Source organism: Phyllobates terribilis, unplaced genomic scaffold, assembly GCF_046119375.1.
Source record: "Phyllobates terribilis strain yellow unplaced genomic scaffold, ASM4611937v1 Scaffold_3__8_contigs__length_932513732, whole genome shotgun sequence".
In the NCBI taxonomy this organism is placed as follows: domain Eukaryota; kingdom Metazoa; phylum Chordata; class Amphibia; order Anura; family Dendrobatidae; genus Phyllobates; species Phyllobates terribilis.
The window spans coordinates 398,272,275-398,288,000 of NW_027362763.1; the positions used below are offsets into that span (position 1 = coordinate 398,272,275).

At 41.7% G+C, this 15,726-nt stretch overlaps 1 protein-coding gene across 29 annotated transcripts in view; it reads left to right on the forward strand.

Annotated features, from left to right (window-relative positions):
• Positions 1-15,726, forward strand: part of RIMS1 (regulating synaptic membrane exocytosis 1) — a 469,599-nt gene that overhangs the window by 218,481 nt on the left and 235,392 nt on the right. For 28 of the 29 annotated variants that reach the window (XM_073675541.1, XM_073675542.1, XM_073675546.1 and 25 more), the window contains 5 exons: positions 4,881-5,004; positions 6,782-6,828; positions 9,531-9,643; positions 14,511-14,641; positions 15,265-15,436. In XM_073675541.1, coding sequence (XP_073531642.1) covers positions 4,881-5,004; positions 6,782-6,828; positions 9,531-9,643; positions 14,511-14,641; positions 15,265-15,436 — 587 coding nt within the window. Of the gene's footprint in view, positions 1-4,878; positions 5,005-6,781; positions 6,829-9,530; positions 9,644-14,510; positions 14,642-15,264; positions 15,437-15,726 lie in introns of all 29 variants that reach the window. The other variant, XM_073675549.1, reaches the window with a different exon arrangement.

Below are 15,726 nucleotides of genomic sequence, written 5' to 3' on the forward strand. Positions count from 1 at the left end.
CCAGGTAAACCAATATCAGTGCACAAAATTTAGAAATAAACATTTCTGACATACAAAAAAACAAAAAATTAGTGATCAATATAGCCACCTTTCATTATGATGACACTCAACAGCCTTCCATCCATAGATTCTGTCCGTTGCTTGATCTGTTTTCGATCAACATTGCGTGCAGCAGCCACCACAGCCTCCCAGACACTGTTCCGAGAGGTGTACTGTTTTCCCTCCCTGTAGATCTCACATTTTATGATGGACCACAGGTTCTCTATGGGGTTCAGATCAGGTGAACAAGGGGGCCATGTCATTATTTTTTCTTCTTTTAGACCTTTACTGGCCAGCCACACTGTGGAGTAGTTGGATGCATGTGATGGAGCATTGTCCTGCATGAAAATCATGTTTTTCTTGAACGATACCGACTTCTTCCTGTACCACTGCTTGAAGAAGTTGTCTTCCAGAAACTGGCAGTAGGTCTGGGAGTTGAGCTTCACTCCATCCTCAACCCGAAAATGTCCCACAAGTTCATCTTTGATGATACCAGCCCATACCAGTACCCCACCTCCACCTTGCTGGCGTCTGAGTCGGAGTGGAGCTCTCTGCCCTTTACTGATCCAGCCTCAGGCCCATCCATCTGGCCCATCAAGAGTCACTCTCATTTCATCAGTCCATAAAACCTTTGAAAAATCAGTCTTAAGATATTTCTTGGCCCATTCTTGACGTTTTATCTTGTGTTTCTTGTTCACAGATGGTTGTTTTTCAGCCTTCCTTACCTTGGCCATGTCCCTGAGTATCGCACACCTTGTGCTTTTTGATACTCCAGTAACGTTGCAGCTCTGAAATATGGCAAAACTGGTGGCGAATGGCACCTTGGCAGCCTTACGCTTGATTTTCCTCAATTCATGGGCAGTTATTTTGCGCCTTTTTTGGCCAACACGCTTCGTGCGACCCTGTTGGCTATTTACCATGAAACGCTTGATTATTCGGTGATCACGCTTCAAAAGTTTGTAAATTTCAAGACTGCTGCATCCCTCTCCAAGACATCTCACAATTTTGGACTTTTCAGAGCCCGTCAAATCTCTCTTCTGACCCATTTTGCCAAAGGAAAGGAAGTTGCCTAATAATTAAGCACACCTTATATAGGGTGTTGATGTCATTAGTCAACACCCCTCCTCATTACAGAGATGCACATCACCAGATTTACTTAATTGGTAGTTGTCTCTCAAGCCTATGCAGCTTGGAGTAGGACAACATGTATAAAAAGTATCATGTGATCAAAATACTCATTTGCCTAATAATTCTGCACACAGTGTAGGAGGCATCACCCCATCCACTCCATGCACAAATGTCCTGTTGTAACAGATCTTAAATATTGTGTTCTTGTCTCAGTCACTCGTTTGTAAACTTTCCTGATGAAGAGGCCTCTGTGCTGCGAATGCTTGCAAATATCATTTTTCTGGATAGCCAATACATGTCTCTCTCTTTGTTCTTTTTTGGCATAACAATATTTACATTAAGTTGATATTGTGATCTATCTTTTTATCTGAGGAAGAGGGATTATCTATGATTTTTTAGACTACACATATATGTTATGCACACGCCCGGGCTGAGCGGCGTGTGCGTGTGATTGTAGTGATTCCACTGGACCATGAACCGGAGAGTGCCTGGAGGGGCGTGACTAAGTATCTGGCCGATCCGACCAAGATGGCACGACGGCATACGACGCCAGTGCACCAGGGAGAAACCGGGCAGAGGGACCAGGTGCTACTCCAGGTCAAACTCCGGACACGGGGGTTGACCCACACAGGGATTACTGGATCAGGCTGGTTAGGCTGGCGCACAGACTGGAGGGTATAGGCAGGCACGACTGGTATGCAGGCAGGCGGGTAAAGGCAAGTGCAGCTAGAGTGCAGACAGGGAGGCACTAGCAGGTAGGAACACAGGCGGGATAGGACCCAGTACACACTGGGACTCAGGAACAATACAGGTAGAGGGGTACAGGCAAGCACAGCTAGAGTGCAGACAGGGAGGCACTAGCAGGTAGGAACACAGGCGGGATAGGACCCAGTACACACTGGGACTCAGGAACAGGCAGGTTAGGCTGGCACAGACTGGTGGATATAAGCAAACACGGCAGGTATGCAGATGGGTGGATACAGGCGAGTATGCAGGCAGGGAGGTACTGGCCGAAAGGATGGGCTGGAGCACAGAAAGGTTAAGACCCAGTACAGACTGGGTCACAGAACCGCAGATGCGGTAGACAACCACAGCAGAGAGGGAACGCCCAAAGCGGTGGGCAAGAACAGAGCAGGACGGGGCTGCAGGAGCAGCGAGCACAAGCAGGGCAGGACAGGACTGCCGGAGCAGCGGGCAGAAGCAGGGCAGGACAGGACTGCCGGAGCAGCGGGCAGAAGCAGGGCAGGACAGGACTGCCGGAGCAGCGGGCAGAAGCAGGGCAGGACAGGACTGCCGGAGCAGCGGGCAGAAGCAGGGCAGGACAGGACTGCCGGAGCAGCGGGCAGAAGCAGGGCAGGACAGGACTGCCGGAGCAGCGGGCAGAAGCAGGGCAGGACAGGACTGCCGGAGCAGCGGGCAGAAGCAGGGCAGGACAGGACTGCCGGAGCAGCGGGCAGAAGCAGGGCAGGACAGGACTGCCGGAGCAGCGGGCAGAAGCAGGGCAGGACAGGACTGCCGGAGCAGTGGGCAGAAGCAGGGCAGGACAGGACTGCCAGAGCAGTGGGCAGAAGCAGGGCAGGCTAGAACCGCCGGAGCGGTAAGCAAAGGAGTCAGAGCAGACTAGAACCGCCGGAGCGGTGAGCAAAGGAGTCAGAGCAGGCTAGAACCACCGGAGCGGTGAGCAAAGGAGTCAGAGCAGGCTAGGCTGAGTAGGGGGGACAGGGCTCTGTTCACACGGAACAGACAGGAAGGGAAAGGCAGAGCCAGACACCCACAGGGTACTAGCAGAGAAGTAGCGAGTGGACCACAAACTCACAAACGGGAGTACAGAGACAACAAGCAGGAGTTAGGTACAAGTTCAGACTCTGCAGAAAAAGGAAGGGAACGGACATAGAGGCAAAACAGGTAAAGGATAGGAGAGAGTTCAGACTGGAACTGAGTGTACGGAGGAGACCGACACTGCAGCGGAATACAGGAGCGGGTCTGGGAATACGGCCCCCAGAGAGGCAGGACGAACAGGCAAGGTGCGTGTTCAGACAGGACAGACAAGATACAGGAGCAGGTCTAGGTAATCGGCCCCTAGAAGGCAGGAGGAACAGGCTAGGAGCGTGTTCAGACAGGTCAGACAAGATACAGGAACGGGTCTAGGTAATCGGCCCCTAGAAGGCAGGAGGAACAGGCTAGGAGCGTGTTCAGACAGGCCTGGAAATACAGCCTCCAGGATAGGCAGACAAGAGAACACAGAACGGGACCTGGCACCTTCAGAGTGCAAGCACACACTGAATGAAACACTATGCTCAGGCAGGGATAGATGGGAGCAGCTGAGCTATATACCAGGTGACAGACAGCAATAGGCTGAGGACGCACAAGGGGTGTGACCCACAGCAGGTACAAAAAGCAGGAAGTGATCGGGCGCCGCCCTTAAGCAGCAGAAACAGACACAAACAGACAGCATGGAGGGAAGCCAGAGAGACATTCTGGACAGGAGATCAAGTGCGCGCTCTTGCACAGTGGGAGATGGACCACTATGCAAGGACGCCGCCAGGTATGTTACAATATATATATTCAAAATATCCCTAGAAGCGCTTATGCCAAGATACATATTGTTTTAAGAACATTTGCTTGGCGTGCAGATTGTTCAAAGGCAAACTGAGTATCAGTGCTGCTCCATTAGAAGTAAATAACAATATAGCGTGCCATGCTTGAATGTTTAATGATCGCTACGTTTGTATCTTGAATGCATCACTACGGATACAGTGATATCGGCTTGAGAATGTCACATTGAGAACTTCATGAAATAAAGTTGGATAGGTGTAAAGCATGCTACTGCATTTGCTTCATCTATAGGATTCAGTGGGCTCATACTACGCTACTATGCCCTCAAAAATGTTATGGCATCCAATCTATCATGAAAGCAGCAGGATCATATTTCTGTCCAAGCACTACACCGATGCCTCCACTTTGTGCCAGTCTTTGCACTGGTTGCCCATCTGCTACAAAGTCCAATATAAATTTATCACTCTCACCCACAAAGTTCTCCACAGTTTTGCACCCCCCTACATCTTCTCACTCATCTCTGTCTACCACTCTATGTATCCTCTCTGTTCCGCTAATCACCTAAGATTAACATCCTCTATAATCCGATCCTGCCTCTCCCGTCTCCAGCACTTCTTTCCGCAGCAAAATCCAATATAAATGTATCACTCTCACTCACAAAGTTCTCCACAGTTTTGCACCGCTCTACATCTACTCCTTCATCTCTGTCTACTACCCTACCTATCATCTCCTTTCCGCTAATGACCTAACACTGACATCCTCTATAATCCGAACGTTTCATTCCGACTCCAGGACGTCTCTCGTGCTGCACCAGTTTTCTGGAATGCACTACCCAAGACAGTCTGGTTAATTCCCAATATTTCCAGTTTTACGTATGCCCTAAAGCACATTTCTGTAGACTAGCCTATTACCTCACCTAAGCACATTTCTTTAGACTAACCTATCACCCCACCTCACTAATTTAACTAACTATCCCCGTGTTCTCTCTTCCTCGCACTCAGCAATACAGCAATGCCATGTTCATGCAAATAGGTAGAGCGTGATTGTCTTGTGTCATATTCTATATGTTCTAATTCTGGTGTCAATCAAGAATTATTAATGCCCACATTTTTCTGTTGTAAAATTTTTTCAAGACTTGTGTCTGTTCTCCATTAAAGGTGATGAAGTTCTAGAATGGAATGGGAAGCCGCTGCCAGGAGCCACAAATGAAGATGTTTACAATATAATTTTACAATCAAAGTCAGAACCACAAGTGGAGATCATCGTGTCCCGGCCCATTGGGTACAGTAGTATTTAGATTTCTTCTTTTTTATCTAGATAGAAAATAAAATCATTTTTATATACATTTTTGGAATAAGTATCTTTTTCTGTCTTTTTATGACACTAGGAACATGCATATAAATTAAATGCTTTAAAAGACCAACAAGAAAAGTTCAAATTTACATTAGTGAGTTTTATGGGGGTTTTCATAATTTTTTTTGTTCTGTTATAATCGCACAGAATATCGCTGTTTTTGCCATCAAATATTACTGAAACTGTGACCGAGTCCATATGTGACCACTTTAATTTATGTTACAAGGGATCTTACAGAGTCTGTGGCAGACTCCCTATCCTCAACAAGTCTGACTTAGGCTGGCCTGAAAAAACAAGACTTAGAAAAATATGTATTTAAGGGGTTGTTCATCCCTTTTACTTTTAAAAGTGACCTGCATGGTCAAAAAAAACATTACCGATTTCTCTCCGTACCTCCCTTAGCCACCTTTTTGAACTGCTTATTAAAAATTTAATAAAAGGGTAGACAACCCCTATAACATGCAACCATGAATTCCTTGTTTCTACCAATCTTTTTCTGTACTCAATTTAAAGGCTCTGGACACTTTTGACATGGAAAAATTTATTTTTACAATTGTTAAAGGCTACCTTTACTTAATAAAATTGCACTAGGTTTCAGATTGTAGTTGTCATTCCTTCATTCATTTTCAGGCCCCCTGATATTCAGTTTGCAGCAAGATTGAATTTTCATATTATTCTCGCCAGAAATATATGGTAGACAACCACAAGACTTAGTATGAAAATAAAAAACAATTTTATTGGGAGGTCCGCATTGGTGTCCATATAGTCCGAGAAGGGAAACGTTTCGATTCATCCCGGACCTTGGTCATGGCCTGGGTATCTGTGAGGATGAGTGTCTGCTACTATATCCAAGTTGGCTGTCTCAAAATAATGTATACCAATGTTGATCTCCCAATAAAATTGTTTTTGTTATTTGCATACTGTAGTTGTCTACTATGTACGTACTAACTAAAACCACAGCACACCTGAAGACAGCCCTGGATGCTGGCCACATAACCTGTCCTGTCTCCCAGTAACATAGACTCTGTGTATTTCCAGGGTGTTGCTGTCTTCATCATTAGCACAGCTCTAATTCTGTACTTTCCTTTCCTTGTGCTTTCCTCCTGGTCTATAAACTGTTTTCTCTGCCCTCCATAAAACTTTAAGTACTTTACCCACTCTCCACTGCATATCTTTATACAAACCCTAATGAAGACTGCTTAGAAAGCTGCTTAACTTTGCATTTATGAAGCCTAATTAACAGTAAAAAAAAATCAGTGCAGAGCCTTTAAGTTTGGCCTTAAAGGGGTTTTCCAGTTTCGTAAAACCTCTGTCCCCAGGCTGCAGTTTATTTAAAAAAACAAAACTAAATGCGCATTACTCACCCTGCTCAGGTCCAGCACTGAGTCTCTGTCACTGCTTTCAGTGTCAGTTATTGCCTGCAGCACATGGCTATAATATGGGTCTGTGCTGTATGGAGTAGAGCCCCTAACAGTGTGTATGGGTTCTTACTTGATTTCATGTGGAGGGATATGTTGTTTTCCTTTAGATGACATATAAATCCAGCAGAGGAACATTCACGTGATGCTTCATTAAGTGCCATAATATGATTTTTCTCTCTTAGATCTCTCCCGAATACTGTACGTCTTTTGTGTTTGTTGCCTCCAGTACTTTTTATGGATGTAATATTTTCTTTCTTTTTCATTGCTTTTCGTATTTCCTGCAGTGACATTCCAAGGATCCCTGAAAGCTCCCATCCTCCATTAGAATCTAGTAGGTGCTTTTTATTAATGTTAAAGTAACTGTACAATATAACGTTTTTTTGCTTTTGATGCTCCACCTCGTGATTAGTAAATTATTGGTTTTAGATTTCTAAAGACAGTCACAACATTTTCTGAATTCTATGCTTGCCCTAGTACGTTTCCTTGCCTTACTGAAGGCATTTACGAAAAGCTGCGCTTCCCCTATAATGACAGTGCCCCAAACAGTGACCTCTTTGCTACTGCTATGAGTACTTTGCAACAATGCCATCACAATGCGTGCAGAAGCACTCACACCAGCCTGCTGCCATTCCTGAGCAAGCTCGGCACTGCTGGTAGTCCGATCCCGCAGCTGAAACAATTTTAAGATACGGTCCTGGCGCTTGCTGGTCTTTCTTGGGCGCCCTGGAGCCTTTTTGACAACAATGGAAGCTCTCTCCTTGAAGTTCTTGATGATGCGATAGATTGTTGACTGAGGTGCAATCTTTGTAGCTGTGATACTCTTCCCTGTTAGGCCATTTTTGTGCAGTGCAATGATGGCTGCACGTGTTTCTTTAGAGATAACCATAGTTAACTGAAGAGAAACAATGATACCAAGAACCAGCCTCCTTTTAAAGTGTCCAGTGATGTCATTCTTACTTAATCATGACTGATTGATCGCCAGCCCTGTCCTCATCAACACCCACACCTGTGTTAATGGATCAATCACTAAAATGATGTTAGCTGCTCCTTTTAAGGCAGGACTGCAATGATGTTGAAATGTGTTTTGGGGGTTAAAGTTAATTTTCTGGGCAAATATTGACTTTGCAAGTACAGTAATTGCTGTTAAGCTGATCACTCTTTGACATTCAGGAGTATATGCAAATTGCCATTACAAAAAATGAAGCAGTAAACTTTGGAAAAATGACTATTTGTCTCATTCTCAATACTTTTGACCATGACTGTACTGTTTGTCACTCATTAAGTCCATGCCTCAGAGACTGCAAGCTATTATTAAAGCCAGAGGTGGTGCAACAAAATACTAGTGATGTATTGGAGTGTTCTTCTGTGTGTTTGTTTTTCATGATTCCATAATTTTTTTCCTCAGAATTGAGTGATTCCATAATTTTTTCCCTCTGCTTGGTCTGAAAAAAATTACCCTTACTGAGTACCACATTTTTAATCTTGATTTATTTTAGTGTTTCTTAAAGCCCTAAAGTTGCCATTTGAAATGACTTTAGTTTTGTGCCATGTCTGTGATCTGCTTTTTTTCAACATTAAACAACTGGATGAGCATCCTCCGAGCCCGGTGATTCCATCATTTTTGCCAGAGGTTGTAGTTATTTAGATTCTTTAATCAGTCTTTAAAAAGCAGTAAATTACACATAATCAGCCACTAGAGGGCGCTCACACATTTTTTGCCTGCAGTCTTCCCAATAAACAGTGTAGGTAAGTGAATGACTCTGCCTCAGGGTATGTTCATCGGTTCACATCCGTGTGCAATAAGCTTTCCATTCATTACGTGGTAGAAAAAGCATCATGTCACTTCTTTGTTGCATTTTCCAAGCATTAAAAAAAAGTGTTTTTTTTTTATGGCGGTTTTTCTGTTTTTGGAGCATTTTGTGCCACAGAAACATGGACAAAAATATTATATTATAGTTAAAATGCGTCAAAAACCTTGCTGAACATAGTGCCAAAAATCGCATCAAATCAGCATCAAAAAGCGCTTTTAGTTGTGGATTTTCCAGCCTGAAAAATCCACATCAGAAAGACTCTGTGTGATCATGCCCTTGGAGCATCAGAACTCTGTTGTATGCTTTAGAAGATTTCCTCTGACAGCGATACGTTTCTTCATTAGTGGCAATAACATTGTGTAAGCAGAAACTGTTGATCACGTAGTACAATGGTGCAGTATTAGTCAGCTTTAATTCAATGGAAATGTCGTAACGCATAGAGAAAGAAAAAGACATATAAAGAGAACTACTAAGTGTCCGCGCTGAAAGCATAGCGCATAACAAATAATAATGTGTGATATGTTGATGAATGCTTTGCTTCATCCAGCAGATCTGTGGCAGAAAATCCATACAGAAACAGCGACAATCACGAGTAAGGAATAGATGTTTCATTTGGAAATTTCTGCAACAAATTTGCCTTGTATGAATATTTCTTAAAGGGGAAATATTGGTAACAAAATCTGCATCTTTAAATGTGTATATCTCTACAGATTTCTCCTCTTTACATTATATTGATGAAATCTGCAGCAAAAATCAGCAATAGAAATTGAAATGCTGCAGAATTAAATTTTCGCACAATTTCCAGTTTAAAGTTTCTATTCTTGTTTTTTCTTCTTACTGTGTATTTACATATTTAAAGGGGTATTTCAATCTCCAATATCCTATCTCAAATGTTGTGGGTGTAATAATAATAATATTAGCAAATACCTCCAATTAGAAATGTAACAACGTTTTTCTGATTCGCTATGTCTCTTTCCTTATGTGCAGGGCATTGCAGTAGCTTAGGTATCCAGGGTTACGACCACTCATATAGTGACAGTTAGTTAGCTGTTAGTGGTAGTAACCTTGGATACCTAAGGTCTTGCAGTACCTGCACATGGGTTAATGCCGGTGTAAGTCGATGCACCCATTGTATCCTATTTTTTCAGTGGCTTATCAAGTTTAGTGGTTATATGCAGTTGAGCTTTGTTGTGCCAGTCATTTAATGCACTTTTCATTCAAGGTTCCAGTTCCTTTGAATCTCAGAAGATGGATAGGCCTTCAATATCTGTTATATCTCCAACTAGTCCTGGAGCTCTTAAAGATGCACCTCAGGTCTTGCCAGGACAGCTGTCTGTAAGTATTTCACGTTACAGCTGGATACCATCTTTAATTTTGTGACCAGGGAATACTTCACAAAGATGTGAGATTATGGCAAGAGAACAACAACACCATACAAAAAGGTTTTGTCAAAATCGGAATCCATAGGATAAGACGCCCTGTGATCCCAAAAATGGAGCTCTGCAGCCCTGTCTTGAATAGAACAGAAGCACATGGTCGACTCCTGCTCCATTCATTGTCTATGGAAGTGCCGAGTACAGCACTCATCTATTTACAGCAGACCCATAGACAATGAATGGAATAGAGAGGAGAGCATACACATCTCAGCTCCATTGAAGTATAGGCTTTACTGAGCTTGGGATCACTGGGGGTCCCAACAGTCAGACCCCCAGCAATTTAATTGCTATTTTCAAAAAAACCCTCTAATAAACATTTGCCTCCATAAACAACATATAATACCAGTGTGCCTCTTTTCAAGTTTTTCTTTGCAGGAGACTGTGGTTGCATAAAATAGTTTTTGTACTTTAAATTTCACCTATATTATGCAAACGATTCACAAAGTGGATATGTCTGCTACTTAGGAGAAATGTCAGTTGGGCATTAACACCAGGTTTTTCTACCCCAACTGAAAGCTGCATGATGTAGGGGCATAGACCCCAATTCAAGGGATGTGATCATACTGGACTACTTGCTGCAGTTTTGTTAAAACCACTGTTTTTTTTCAGCCACAAATGTACCAGTTCTCTCAATGCTGAGCTCTTTATAACCCTGCCCACATCACTAATTAGCAGCTTTCTGTGTTCACTGTGCATAGGCAGAAAGCTGCCAATCAGTGGTTGGACGGGGGTTATACAGAGCTCACGAATATGCTTGACTACGTGTAAGCAGGTTTATTAGTCCTCTAATGATGATCTCCTGCTGATAAAACGGTGATTTTATCAAAACTACAACAAGCTGCCCAGTAAGTGACACATTGCTGGAATCGGAGTCTCTCTTCCTTTAACTGGAGCTGATTCACAACAAAAACCTAATGCCATTCCCAATTTCATAACAAGAGGGCCTGGAATTTGCATCCCTATCTTTTTGTATGAGAGACACCGTGTGATCCCAGTCTAGTGACCTGTTCGCTTATAGATTAGCACTGTGTAGTTAATGCAGAGTAGAGGCACTGATGTCTGGGTTGGAGAATGGCACATTAAAGGGGTTTTCCCACAAAGTTCATTTTAATTAATAGATATTGGAATTTAAATAACTTCCACAATTGGATGTGTAAAAAAATTGTTCCTGTGCTGAGATAATCTTATAAATGTTCCCCTGTGTAATGGCCGTGTCTGACCATACAGGAACATGGTCTGATCATACCACATCTCCTGGGCAGGGGAGGAAGCATAAGAGTATACAGACAGCAGGGAATCACAACTGATTCTTTCTTTGAGGTAAAACATTTCCCTGCCTGTATTTAAGCAATGTTTTACCTCAAAGAAAGAATCCCCTGCTGTACTGTCTGTATACTCTTGTGCTTCCTCCTCTGCCCAGGAGCTGTGGTATGATCAGACCATGTTCCTGTACAGTCAGACACAGCCATTACACAGTACACAGCAGGGGCACATTTATTAGATTTTCTCAGCGCAGGAACATTTTTTTTAAACACATCCAATTGTGGAAGTTATTATTATTATTATTCAAAGATCTATTGATTAAAATGTTAATTAAAATTAACTTTGTTCATGGGAAAACCCATTTAAGATGTGCTTGATGATCCCCATAGCAATCGTGGGGATGATACATTCACCCTTGTGCTCTATGCCCTATGTAGCATCTAAACTATAAATGATGATATATACATTCATTAACCTATCTATATCTGAATGATATTCACTCAGGCGGCAATATCCTGGATTTATTTTTCTTTTCTTATCTGCCATGTAAATTATTCCCTTGATGCTTATATTAGCACCATAAAGTAACTTGTACATTACAGTCCAGCACTGCCTGTAGGAGAACATGCTCCTCCTGCTGTGCCTTATTTTCCCCCCATTCTTCACTTTGTGATGGACCTCACAGCATCCTGGGAGTCTCTGGGCAGAAGAGCCCACATGGCCTTTATGATCAACACAAGCAGCTACATTCATCTGCCTATGACTTTCCTTATAAAAGGACGTAACCTTAGTGTGTGCAATATTTTGCAGTATTGAATCGTTTGTCAGGCGGGAAAGAAAGGCTCCTGACACTTTGTAGGGTGAATAAAAGGCTAGTTATAATGAACAGTGCTTCAATATAGGGCTGATTTTCCTATACATTTTTTTCTTCATCTTTTTTTATAAAAACAGTTCCAGGATCATTTCCTAGAATTAAAGGAGTTGTCTTGCAATCAATTGTAACCTAGCCACAGGGAAGATGATAAATGTTTGCTCTCTGGCCGCTGAGACATCTATGTGTGAGTTACGTAGCAGTGACTATGTGCGACCACCTCTGCTATGGAGAATGAATGGAGCAGTGGTCGCACGTACTCACTACCGCTCCGTCCACACAAGCCCCCTGTTCTAATAATCAGCTGTCAAACCAAAAGCAGTTATGCATTTATCACCTATCCTTTTACATAGTTACATAGGTTGAGAAAAGCTCTAGGTCCATCAAGTTCAACCCTCTTCCACCAATTGTATATTTTGTCACTAAATTATCCATAACCCACACTGTTATGTGTACTGAGGAAATCATCCAGCCATTTTTTAAAAGCTGTTATAGTATCTGCCATTACTACCTCTTGTGGTCGGCATTCCACAGTCTGACTGCTCTGACTGTAAAGAACCCTTTCCGGAATCTTCTTTCTTCCACCCATAATGAGTGCCCCCTGGTCTTTAGTATGGTTTTTGGAAGGAATATATCATATCCCAGTCCTTTGTATTGACCACATATGTATTTATATATATATATCAATAAGATCTACTTTGAGACATTTTTTACTACGCTAAACAAGCCCACCTTTTCCATCCTCTCGTTTTGTTCATTAGAAATCATTTTCACCCCTTAGCAACGGCCACCAGACTTGTACCACTGCTGTGCGCAACCACTACATTGAGCAGCCTCAGGAGCTAAGTCGGCTCTTTACAGCATGGCTGCTGGCTGCATTAGATAGCTCCGGAGAATAACTGATACGATCACAGCTTGCCCTATCCTCTTAAATGCTGCTTTTAAAGAAGCGCTTGCATCAAAGTTTTTATCCTCTTATTATATTGCAATCATCATATTATACAGCACTGTGTACTTACAATTTCTCATTTTGTCTTTCTACCCAGTTAATTCTTCTCTTTTCCATTAGGTCTATGACATCACATGATTAAAAACTGAGTAGATGAATCCTTCTAAGCTCTATGTAGAAACAGGAGGTCAATTTTCCTTGTATGACTCATGAGTCATTACAAAAGTCCCTGGCCGGGAGCAGCTGGGTCAGAAGTTGAAGAGGAGAATGATAAATACAGTGCTGTATAATGTGATGACTGCAATATATTAAGAGGATAAAAACGTTGATGGGAGGAGTGCTTCTTTAAGCAATATTTAACAGGCCTTCAAGATGGCTGCCATGACAACTCATGAGTTTTTGATCGAGGGGTGCCTTCTTTAGGGGTTTAATAAAAAAAATGCCAAAAGCAAAAAAAACACTTTTAAAAACTTTAAACCATCTTCTTTTCCCCAAATGTAAATAGCAAAATGTAAATTAATGTAATTAAAAAATAACATAATTGGTATTGCCGCATAGTTGCCCAAACTAATAAAACATAATAATATTAATCCCATAGAATGAATGCCAAAACAGAAAAAAAATCGAAATGCCAGACTTAGCGGGAGGGGGGTGGGGGTGGTATTGTTTGGCATTCGCACTTAACCCAAAAAATACAGTGAAAAACAATCAAAACTGTTTGTAAAATCAATCGATAAAAACATCAGTCGTTAACAATTTTTTAAAGATCATTGTAATTGTTTTTGTATGTATATCCCTATCACATGTAAAGTGCCATGGAATAAATGGCGCTATAATAATAAATAATAATAATCAGTCAGGTGCGCCAAACAAAAACAATCCATCAAACAGCTTGATCAGCTAAAAAATAAAAAAAAGTTACGGATTTGAGGAAATGGCGAAGCAAACTAAATTTTTTAGCAAAGTTCAGAACTTTTTTTAACCATTAAAATATAATAAAATCGTACAAGTTTGCTAATGCCATAATCTCACTGACCTGGAAAATTGTGCTACCAGGTTATTTTTACTAATACAGTGAACGCTCTGAAAGGAAAACCCAAAAATCAATGGCGGAATTGATATTTTTCACAATTTTACTGCTCTTGGAATTTTTACCTTATATGTTAAAATGACTAATGGCATTCAAAATGACCCTTTGTCATGCAAAAAAATAAGCCCTGATAAGGCTGTGTACATGGGAAAATGCAAAAGTTCTGTCACTTGGAAAAAGGAAGGATAGGAATGAAAAATGACCCAGTCACCAAGGGGTTGAAGGCTGCTTGTAATGATAGGTCTGATTCCACTTTGTGCCACTCTCTACACAAAGTGTGAATGTGGCCTTACAGTATAAGGTTTGTAAACTGTTTTTCCCATACACTTTAGATTTATTATATTTCAGATGGGACGTTGCTGGAGGTGGAGATGTTGATATTGTAAGGACAATTTCTTATTACAACCAATCAGATCCCTCCCTTCATTGTGAAACTTTATAAACACTGAAGCTTGGCATCTGATTGGTGAAGACCCTTTTAGTAGAACAGTTTTATGCATGATGGAAGATAGGTGTTCAGTCTAATGGAACATTGTGTATATAATTCGGGTACTGTTATTACACTGGTACTAATTCTATGTCATTTGCTTTAGGTAAAATTATTGTATGATAAAGTAGAACATCATCTAATAGTCACTGTGCTACAAGCAATAGATCTCCCACCGAGGCCAGATGGACGCCCCAGGAATCCCTATGTAAAAATGTATTTTCTTCCGGATAGAAGGTAAAGTGCTGCGGCAGATATTGGCGCTATATAATGAAAGTTTTTTTTTTATTATGTATATATCTTCTTTTCTTTGTTTATTATGTTGTTATAATCTGGAGATAACCTTTATGAAGACATGTGTTATCTCAGAGATTAAACGGATTGTCCACTTTCAGATTTTTTTTTCCTATAAGTCTATTAGTAGTATAAAACAAACTGTGCTTTACTTCCCTTCCCCAGGTTTAGCGCTGAGTCTCTGTTGCTGCTCCAGGTCTTTGTTATTGTCTGCAGCGCTGACGTCACATCATCAGACAATAACGGAGCTCAGTGGTTCTATTGATGTAGAGCTACTCAGAGCTGCTGCGCTCACTGATGGCTTGCCACACTGGCAACGTGGCCCTGTGACAGTGCTGCAGATGGTAAAGCAGCAGCGGAGACTCGGCCCTGGACTTTATCAGGTAACTAAAGCACAGTTTGTTTTTTTATTGTGGAACTTATAGCCAAAAACATTTCTGAAAGGCGACAACCCCTTTAACAAAAAAAAGCAATATTCATAAATGACATAAACAGTAAATACCAGTTTGCAGTTCTATGAATTGCCACTAGATGGCAAAGAGTAACTGTACTCTATTTTTCGGCAGCGATAAAAGTAAGCGGAGGACCAAAACAGTGAAGAAAAGCTCCGAACCAAAATGGAACCAAACATTTGTTTACTCCCATGTGCATCGGAAAAATTTTAGGGAGCGAATGTTAGAAATAACTGTATGGGATCAGCCAAGAGTGCAAGAAGAGGAAAGCGAATTCCTTGGAGAGGTATTCCTTCCAGTTCGTTAAAGAAACAGGCTGTGTCTAATATACCCATAGAATAAGGCCACATTCCCACGTAGTATAAAAGCTGCTTTTTTATGCTCAAAATTCACTGCTTTTAACAGTTGTGATTTAATTGGATGTGATTTCATGAAACCTCATGCCCACTATGTGTTTAAAGACTGTGGATCTGTGCTTTTTATGGCTATGTGCACACAGACTTTATTTATCAGTGTTTAGCGCAGAACCCTGTAAAAAGACTTTGTGCGCATAGACTATGTGTGTTTTTTCTTTTA